The sequence below is a fragment of the Labrus mixtus genome, chromosome 20 (assembly GCF_963584025.1).
Source record: "Labrus mixtus chromosome 20, fLabMix1.1, whole genome shotgun sequence".
Taxonomy (NCBI): Eukaryota; Metazoa; Chordata; class Actinopteri; order Labriformes; family Labridae; genus Labrus; species Labrus mixtus.
Window position 1 is genome coordinate 6,188,968 of NC_083631.1, and position 10,862 is coordinate 6,199,829.

Below are 10,862 nucleotides of genomic sequence, written 5' to 3' on the forward strand. Positions count from 1 at the left end.
AAGGATCTGCACATGTCTCCCTTTGCAGATGGCACAGAATTTTTTTAGATCACACTTTGCAGCTTGATGAGTCCGAGCACAGCGCCAACAACGTTTGTTCTCCTTTATCCAGTTGACCTTTTGTCATAACAATAAACTCTGGACATTTACTGATATGGTGTTCTGTTGAGCGACAATATGCGGAGGTTGCTATGGGCTTCTGAAGGAGCTTTGACATTTGTCTGGTCTCATTGGGTTTCTGGCACTGGTGGGTAGGAGATACAGGGGACCGAAGAACTGAGGATGAAAACTCTGGCTGGGGGGAAAGGGGAACAAGAGGCTGTCTAGGTTCTAAAAAGGGATTAAATGGCTGAGAATGAGGAACTTGAGGATAGAAATCTTGGAGTGCTGCAGGTAAGCAGGATGCTGGCAACTCTTTGGAAGAAAGGATAGGTCGAGGTAGACCAGCTGAGGGAAGCATCCAGCATTGATAAATTGGGGACATGGGGTATGGCAGAAGAAACAGCAACAGGATGACGAATGACCTCTGGTGGACAGGAGGATGAATGGTACTATATGGGTATAGCACCAGGAAACCTGACATTATGCTTATCTGCAGAAGAAACTGTTGGTTTGTTATCCACATATGGTCGGTTTCTTGTAGATGATGCAGATTTTGAGGAATAAGGAGTACATGATCTTTCCATGAAACTTTGGACATTCCTCATAGTCACCAGCAGTTCTTTAAGGATTTCAGTCTGATCAGTAGGTACAGGACAGGGAGAATATACAAAATCTTCAGGTTCATTCTCAGGCTCATATCTCTGTGGCTCTTCACCTTGCGTTTCATCCTGCATCCCATGTGTGTCTGTTACAGGATGTGTACAGTCTGTTTGACATGCTGCACCTTTAACTCGAGGATAATTGACTTCATAGTCTTGTAGACGAGAAGGCTATTGAGTTTTACGCTCTGAGCGTCGAAGAGTCTCATCTTGTGGCTGTGAATCCATGGCAATAGTCAGACTCCGGCTTGAAGGACCATGTAAAGAAGGGTTCAAATTTGAGGTGCTATCACCATGGGGCATCGGGTCAGGATGCAGGAATCCAACAATACTTGATTTTTATGTAACAGGTTTATTTCCTTTCAAGTTAGGTGAATCATAAGGGTAACACAAGACACACATGGGATTGAAACATCCATGCTGAAAGACAAAATAAAATACTATTAGTACAATAAACAAGCAAATTACATTACTTTCTGAAAGGAAATAAAGATAAATAAAGTGCTTAGGACAAATTAAAATGGACTAAATAGTAACTAAAATAGGAGTGAAAACCACCTTACCATTGCTGAACTGCTGCCCCATGTGAGGATGAAAACATGAGCGCAAGGGAGTGCAGTCTTAAATAAGGAGTAGGCAGGTGAATTCAATCTAATTAATTTGTGACAGAGTGCAAACAACAACCAATCAAGGGGGAGAGGAGAGAGTGAGAAACCAGGAAGTGTACTAAAGGAGGTGCAGTAGGAAAAAAGAGGAAGTGAAAGGAAACAAAATAGTGAACAAATAGTGATCTTTACTACAGTCATTATGCTGGTGGATACAACTGTGCATGTATAGTAACGTTAGTTTCAACACGAGAAACTTTGCATACGCGCTGCTCAGATAATTAGCAGCCGGACCTATCGTAACCTGAACCCGGGACAATATGCTGTCTATATTATCATGTTACGGGCTAAACTTCTGCAGACATGAGCTGACTTGGCTTTCAACCACCCGCTAATGTGTCGACTACTTTTCTCGCCGTGCATCAGTCGAAGTCTGCCCAAATAACTCTGACATATAAGGTTAGCATGCGTCGCTAATTCATCATCAGGGGACAGTAACGTTATTCTGACATTCTGGTCGTTATATGATATACTGAATAGGTTTGTGTTGAAACAACTGATAACTATGATGCAAAGAAATAAGACACAACATTTATAACGAGCATAGTACTCACCAGTTCAACAACAGCAGTGCCAGCTCGGTATCGGACTTACAGCCCACCATTCCCCGAAGCTCTCTCCAACGTGTAAAAGCCTCTCCAGTATTTACTCTAGTCCAGTCTCTTGTTCGGTCACTCTCTCTTTATTCTTTATTTTGTTCCTAGCTTCATCCGTCAACGTGCTTTTCCTCTTAGCCTGCATCAAGCAGTACAGAGACGGGCTTACTCATAATATTTACAGTCGGCTAACTCCGAGGACTTGTAAACTAGTGCTGTAAAGCGGTACGTACCTCTCGCAAGATGACCGCGGCTTGCGGTCACAAACTTACATAGTGGAGTATTGAGGCAGCGAGCCGCTATGCGGACGTGGGAGAGACAACATTCTCCCTGTTGAACGTGATTACACTGTTAGATTGATTTACAAGCCATTATTTTATGGTGGAAAAGTTACATATTGGGGCTTTAACACGAGTGGACTTAAACTTGACTACATTGACAACACCAATGTCTTCACTCAAAAGTTTGAAAATAGTGGATTAATGCCTGTTGAGACTTCGTACTATGTTTTACATTAACATATCAAAGTGCATTTACTCTACAGTTCACATTCAGACACTGGTGACAGAGGATGTTTTGTAAAGTGACTGACCATAGGCATAAACTAATTCCATTCCTTAAAATTCACACATCACTGGATAAGCCACCTGGCAGTGATTTAGAGTCCAGTGTCTTGCCCAAAAACCCTTGATAAGTGGACTGCAGAAGCAAGGATTGAACCACCAACCTCCTGGTTGAGAGATGATCAATAGTACCATTGAGCCACAGCCAGGTGCTTAAAGTCCATTAATCCCCAAATGTAAAGCATCCTATAGAAATGTTTTGTACATTACATTTAAAAAAAAAATTATGATTTTCATAAAGTCCTCTAAAATGTTAAATCACTTGGGCTGTAATCTTGAGTAGTTTTGATGATTTGATTGATTGAACTGTTTTTTGCATTGAACTAAGATTGAGTGACTCAGTGAAATGTCTGTACCAGGATGTTTGAAGCTTTCTGTAATCCAGTTTTAAGTTTGTCAAAATTGGTTAAAAATACTAGTGAACAGGGAGTACTAGCTGGTGGGGCAGTGGTTAGGGTGCGCACCCCATGTATGGAGACTGTAGTATCAAGTGGGCAGCCCAGGTTCAAATCCAGCCTGTGGCTCCTTTCCTGCATGTCATTCCCCACTCTCTCTCTCCTTGGTTTCCGACTCTATCCACTGTCCTATCTCTCAATTAAAAGCCCAAAAATGAATCTTTAAAAAAAAAATACTAGTGAACCAGTTTTACCAAAATCTGTCTTATTCCATGTGTATATTTATCGATATACATTTTTTGTCAGGGATATAGGCATTGTTACACATCGGATTAAAGTGCAACCGATGCAATGCATATATTTAGGACTTCTAGCCATGGCTAATTTGCCGTCCTTGTTCCTGGTTAGGCTTTTAGGAAATAACCCACTAAAATGTAAAATAGACATTAAAACAGATAAATGCATCAGACATACATGGGCAGCAACATAGCTGCATAAAAAATAAAAGTAAAGCAGACACAGACAGGCAGATTGATGATAATGACTAAGAATACAATAACTGAACAATAACTCAAATAAAAACTAAGTCAATAATGGACTCAATGTAACTGAATATTTTCTTTTGCAGATGGAAGTCGATAAGAAAGGTGAAACACCAACATTGATAATCTGATGGAAAGGAAAAGAAGATCATGGGTGAGTGTTGTGACAAGTTGTGTGAATTTTAAATTTTATTTGGTGGGGGCAGACAGGAAACAGTGGATACAGAGGGATATGATGTGCAATAAAGACACCAGCAGGAATCAAACTGTCATAAGTGGCTATGCAGCCTCCATACCATTAGTCTACCAAGCAGGGTTGGAAATGAACTTTGTTGCTTACCTGCCACTGTGAATAGAGGAATCAAAAGTCCAACAAATACTATATATAAATAGAAATATATAGATATTTTAACTGGCAGCATAATGTTATAAGTAGAATATTATAATCCAGGTTTATAGTATTTAAGTACAAGGCTTGGCTGAAAATAAAAAGTTTCCTGCTATAGCTGTTTCACAATAAAAGAGAGTCAATGACATTTACTGGGGACTTTCATTGTGCAGAAGCAGCTTTAGCAGAGATTTCGAGAGATTTTCGATAACACTGTAGGGATTAACAGTATAGCCGCTCCTTTGACCATGAGTCACTGCCAAAGGCCGCTTCTTTTAATCATCTTGGACTAGAAAAGTGAGACATCAGTTAATAAAACAGCATTAGCAGGTAGACCTGCTGTACTGGAGAAGCTAATCCATGCTATGCTACTCTGAAGTGACACAGAGCAAAGACTCTTCAGCAGATCATGGTAAAAACTTACACGAAGAGGCTGAGACCTGTGGTCAGTTAGTGGTCTTTAATGCCAAAACAAAAGACTGAAAGATGCTGAAATGCTAATCATAATTTTTCTATATTAGGCCAAATGGTTTACATTATATTATACACATCATAACAAAGCTTATACTGCTATAACCCTTTCAATCACTGAAAAACAGGGCATTTTGATGTTGAATGATATACCCAAGAATAGGAGCATATAGATCGAGAATAGAAGTGGACCTAAGATTGATCCCTGTGGTACACCATGGGTAATATGTGAAGTGGAAGATGAATGATTGCATGTGTTGACCGAGAAGGTTCAGCTAAAGCTAGGAAAAAACAAACCTAGTGCAGTGGTGGAAATATTTCAGTGTTTGGTCAAAAGTTGTTAGGCTTAAGGTTGTCAAAAAATGTGTATGCTTTTAGATACCACTTGACTTACAGCAATACAAGCTTGTTTTTTTTAGAGTCGTTTTCAAAGTTAAAGTTCTAATATTTTGACGACCCTAGTTCTACTGCCTCCTTGGAGCAAAAAACCCAAGTATTTACCTATTTAAAGATTTAAGTCTTCAATAAGAGCTAATTTGATACTGACAGCTTAATTTGCACTGGCTGTCAGTGGCAAAATGCTCAAAATGTCCCCCAATCTTTTATTTATAATCAAACCTGTTGCCTATTCCTTTTTTCCCCACCGACAGCTGACAAACTTGACCAATCACCCGAGGTTTGGACCGAATCTCAAGTCAGCACCTGGCTGAAATCAATTGGAGTGAAGGAGCAGTACATAAAAAAGCTTTATGAGGAAGAAGTAAATGGACAAATCCTTCTTACATTAAATGAGGAGTTTTTAAAGGCTAAGATTTGCATGAAATCAGGGCCTGCTCATTTGATCATTCAAAAGAGAGATGAGCTCATCAACTCAAAGCAACGAGAGGTTAAGCAAGAGAGGAAAAAGCCCAGCAGTGGTAAAAAAACTGAGTTGGAATTGAAATCAGTTCAGTGTGTTCCTACAGCAAGTGGAGGCCCTCCTGCACAGACTCATGAGAGTGTTGAAGATGTCTTAAAAGAGAGACAAACTTCAACTTCAAAGGAAGATTGCAGACCTCGACCATTTGATCAAGAAGGAATTGATTTCATATATGTAAAGCACAGAGTCCTGCAACCAGAATCAGGTGCTTTTAATCTGACATCTCCATGCCATGAATTTAAGTCATTTGCCGTAGCTGCTGCATTGGATCGCACAAGACTCCAAGCTAAGTTTGCAAAAGAGGTCCTTAAATTTGCCACTGGCTGTATGAACATTAGATCAAATGGTACAATACACTTTGGTGTGATGGACAGCAAGGAGGATGCAGGTTATGTGCATGGTGAGATAATTGGTATCCCTGTGAAAGAGAGAGATATTTTTGTAGATGCTTTGGACTACATTGAAAGAAGTGTCTGTTCTGACAAGGAGCATGTACGCCAGTGTGTGCGGCCTCCAAGGTTCATTGAAGTTATGGACAGGGAAAGTACAGAAAAGAAGTATGTGGTAGAGGTTGACATTGTGCCTTCTATTAGTATTGTTAAAAGCAAGGTGTATGCAGTTCGTCTACCAAACTTCAAAGAGACAACTAACAAAGTGGAGTTTGACAAAGAAGCCATCCTGCGGAGGTTGGGTTCAAAAACGGAGCCAGTGATTGACAAAGACCTAAGTGATTTCTACCAGAGAGTTAAAGATCGGGATGCACAAAGGGAAGAAGCAGAGAAAATGAAGTTCCTTAGTGCCCCAGAAAACTGCCAAGACCTAGGACGGAAACTAACAATGCTGATGACAAGTGGGAAGAAATTCATGGAAAAGGATAAATGGTTCATACTCATCACAAATAAATTCCCACCTGATGACCTTTGCAACATTGACTGGCTGCTCAACATGAACATATTCTGTGTTTTTGACTTTGACCCAGACTCAAAGATATCAGGTCTTTGCAGTAGATACCTTCAGCATCATGCTGCAAACATGCATTCTCTACAGAGTTACAGGATACCCGGTGACATGAACATTAAAGAATTCACAAACCAGTTGCATCTGTTTGAGCAAACAAGCTGGATCTTTTGTAATGGCCGAACTGACTACAAAGGAAATGAAACTCTGTGTGATGAAATGACTTGGATCAAGACAAAAATGACTTTCCTGCGGGAGTCTGTGTCTTTGATCTGTAAACAACTCTTGCCAAAAGGAACCTTCCAGGTCATTTTTCTTGTCACATCCCCAGTTGAGAAACCCCTCTTGCACACGTTTAATGAGTTTTTCACTGACATGGAAGGCCATGAAGACATCATCTGCATCTGTCCATCCCAGGATAACTTTCAGAAGTGGCAAAATTTTGCAGAGGGGTCATGTGGAAAAGAAACTGTGAACAATTCCTGTGTGGTTGGGATGAAAATGAGTCACATTAATGCAACTCTGCAGCAAGTACAACCCTTTAATTCATGTGCCAGGAAACACTTGCCAGTGTTCGTGAAAGGGACTTGTCTTCTTGAAACACATGAAGAAGAACAGATGTATTCGCTGGAAATTCTGACAGTGGATCATTGTGATGAAACAAGCAAAGACTTCATCAATGAGGAGAAAGCTAACATTGAACACCAGTTCTACCGTGGTGGGAGAGTGAACTGGTTGAATTTTTGGCTTGCTGAGCACAAGTATGTTGGAGAGGTCATTGAAAGAGATGCTTATCAAGAAGTTTCCAAACTTCTCCATGAAGCTTTGAAATGGAACACAGATGAAACTCCAGTAAAAAGTATTAACATCTACCATCATCCAGGAAGTGGTGGAAGCACTGTGGCAAGACAAGTGCTGTGGAACAACAGGAAAGATCTGAGGTGTGCAGTTGTGAAGCCCTCATACTCCGCTTCTCTTGTTGCACAACATGCAGTTGAACTAAGAGAGTATGAAGAAAAAGATCCACAGAAGTGTCTTACTGTACTGCTTCTCATTGAAGACTCAGACAAAGAATATCTCGATGATCTCAGAAATGAGCTGGAGGTTGCCGTTGACACAAAAAGAATCCAATACGGAACTCCATGCTTCATTTTGTTGAGCTGTAGAAGATCCTATAATCCAGAGAGGAAATGCAAGGAGTCTCCATTACAGAATGTGTCCGTCACTCACAAGCTGTCTAACCAAGAGAGGAGAAAGTTTTCTGGAAAACGAGAGGCACTTGAAGAACGATATGAACCCGAATTCATTCTGACTTTCGTTCTGATGAGCGAAGAATTCAATGTTGACTATGTTCAACATTTTGTGGAACATTTGCTACAAGGCATTGACCGCAAATCTGTTGTCGCTCGCCTCATCCGCTATGTGGCACTGTTGAACACTTATGTTCAAAACTCTTTCATCTCCCAGTCTCATTGTGAAGCCCTGCTTGCTCTAACCATTCACATGGAAAGGTTTCACCAACATGAGTTTGAGATATCACTTGGCCCCCAGGCTCAACTGGTTTTCTTGCATCTCCGGGATGAGAAAACGCACATTGAATCAATCAGAATCATCCACCCACTTGTCGCCAAGGAAATTCTCCAACAACTTTTGGGGGAACAGACCCAAAGCAGTTTGGCAATGAATTTGGTCTGTGAGAGTGTGCTATTTGAACACAGATTTGGAAGGGACGAATATTTGTCATTCCTGAGAGCACTTTTCATAAGGAGATCAAGAATAAGCAAAGGAGACAAATATGACAGTTTTTTCTCTCCTCTGATTGAGCATGTGTGTGACAAGGAAAAAAGCCCAGCCAAAGCAATTGAGTTGCTCACCGAGGCATTTGAGCGTTTCCATAAAGATCCATTCTTTGCACAACAACTTGCTCGTCTTCATTATACTTATGAAAAGTTTGAAGAGGCAAAACACTGGGCAGAGACAGCAGCTAAACAGCAGCCAAACAACTCCTACATACTCGACACAAAGGGGCAGGTGTACAGGAAATGGTTCCAAGCAAAATGCAAGGTCATTGACAATGACAATGTGCCAAAGACGGCTCATAATACAGCAGATGCTGTAGAGACCGCACTGAAAGCTCTAGAGTGTTTTCAAGAGTGTGAGAAAGCCGCCAACGCAGACATGGAAAATGTGAACAATTCAGGATTTTTTGCTGAAGTTGAAGTTGGATGCAGTCTTCTCAAACTCATCTCTTCATTGGATGTGTTTGCATACAGAACCAATGGTCATTCAGAGTGTATGAAGTACCTGTTGACAGATTACATTCCAGAGGAAGTTAAAGATGCCTGGGAGCCATTTCATGGGCGTTTGAAAAAACTTCAGAAAACAATGCAAGATGCTTTGGAGTGGATTTCAGAAGACCTGAGTTACTTTCAGACAGACATTGATGGAGATGAAGAAGAGATCCCTGGAAGTCCTGAAGAGAAGATTAGCCAACCACTGACTTGGCTGGTAAAAAAATCTTTCGAGTATGGGAAGTACTTCAGTGAAGCCCACTCTTATGCACCTCAGGTGGAATCAATCCCAGCCAATCTAACTCCATTCCAAAAACGCATGATGATCTACCATCTTGGTGGGGGTAACGTTACATCGATTCTCTCCAAGCTCACTGACCAAAGAGGTGCAGTACGTCTCTTAGAGAGCATACTTTCTCTGTATCCCAGCAATCCATTAAAGGCAAATTTTGGTCAAAGGGATATTGTCAATTACATCACGGCCCACATTTCACTGAACTGCCTGTCTCCGGATGCTCAAAAGGTCACTCCTCTGAAAAATCTGCAGGCACTTTGTCGTCAGTTCCCATCTGATAAACGTAAATGCTTACCAAGTGCCCTGTTCCTGCTCACCTTGCTGTTCTGGCCAGAAGACAATGACACAAATCATGAGAAAGAAGCCAAATATGAAATTGTGCAAACTGCAGTTGAACACATGGAAAAGGGCTACTCGGCCAAGAAGAAGGACATTCCGCAGAGGAAGAGAAGGATATACACCCATTTCTTTCTGGGAAATGGGAATGGATTGGATAAATTTGTCCACAAGAGAAAGTTTGAAAGGGTCACAAAGGGTATCTCAGTCTCTGAGAAACGCATGAAGTGGTTTAGGGGTGAGGCATGGAAAAAACCAGAGATCGGCAAAATGCTCAAATGTGTTTCTGGATGGACCGAAGATGGGGTGGTGTACCTTGAAGGTCCTCAGAAAAAGAAGTTCAGTGTGGTACCTCTTCATGTACGTTCAGTCCCTCATAGTAATGAAAACATTACCTTCTACCTGGGGTTTACGTTCAGAGGCCCTGTTGCCTGCAACATTGTTGTGAATAAATAGTTTGTCTATGAACAGTGGTCAACATATGGCTGTATGTCAGCTTGTTGAAACAAAGGCCAGGTAAACATCCTATTAACAGCAAAAGATAATGAAAAAAACATTCAAAACACTCAATTATGGTAATGACAGATTGTGATGCAAGAAATATTTGTAGGAACAAAGAAAAAAACCTGTGTTGTCTTTTAGAAACGGAATGATGCTTAACAGAATAAAAGCATTAGGTGGCTGTTTGGTACCTCAAATCTAGTGACCAGATTATAATGTTTGACTTGAATGAATGTGAGGGTACTGAACTTAGTATACCCACAGTTATCTTAAAACTAATGAATTGCGAGGCATTCTTAAGCACCTCAGCTTTTAGAATTTGTAAAAGCTACTTAAAGTTTATGTTTGCACTATATTATTTTCTTGGGTATTGCATCTGTGTTTTCATGATGAATATTATTAAAGCAGTTGGAGAAGAGTGTGTAACACAAAAAAACACCTAGTATGTCCTAAATATGAAACTACAAGTAAAGTGAATTTAACTTTCAACATCGTTACTTCAACTTTAACACTTTTTTTTTTTTTTTTTCACTTTTTTACATTTTGCACAATCTAGCTATATGGGATTTCTTTGTGTTAACATAAAGGAAAATTTTGTACCTGCCAACATTGCTGTTTTGAAATAAGTGTAACACTTGCATTTCCATTCAGTAAACATTGTTTTCTAAATTCTGCTTTAGTCTGTTATTTTTTCATTTCTGAAGAAAAACTGTATCAACATTTAAGAATCTTTGAAGTTCTACCAGGAAGTTTCAATAGTTTTTTTGTTAGCAGAAGCGGCGTGACATCAATACAGTGGCTCTTTCACCCAATGTCTTCTACACAGGCTGGTTGCAAAATCACAGTATGTCAGCATCTGATATTCTGGCTTCATCCGGTTCAACAGAAGGAGGCTGATAAACGTCCAGTTGTATTTCTTCTATGGTACATACACAGACATAGACATGGGTATATTTAAATAAGGACATCACACTTGGCATGGTAAATATAACATCATACTCCTATGATAAGCTTAACAATTCAAAAACATTGCAATGAAGTTGCATTTGTAAAAATATTTGTGTTCCTAATTTTTTAAGTGGCTGGTTGAAGATTAAAGTCCATACTTTCAAATGCTTTCAA

General features: G+C 40.2%; 1 protein-coding gene across 4 annotated transcripts in view; it reads left to right on the plus strand.

The window, feature by feature from the left end:
- The window catches only part of LOC132953999 (sterile alpha motif domain-containing protein 9-like), a 76,086-nt gene extending 65,672 nt beyond the window's left edge, over window positions 1-10,414 (plus strand). For all 4 annotated transcript variants that reach the window (XM_061026415.1, XM_061026418.1, XM_061026416.1 and 1 more), the window contains 2 exons: window positions 3,669-3,736; window positions 5,092-10,414. In XM_061026415.1, coding sequence (XP_060882398.1) covers window positions 3,733-3,736; window positions 5,092-9,695 — 4,608 coding nt within the window. In that variant the 5' untranslated portion in view covers window positions 3,669-3,732 and the 3' untranslated portion in view covers window positions 9,696-10,414. The remainder of the gene's footprint in view (window positions 1-3,668; window positions 3,737-5,091) is intronic.
- The last annotated feature ends 448 nt before the right edge of the window (window positions 10,415-10,862 follow it).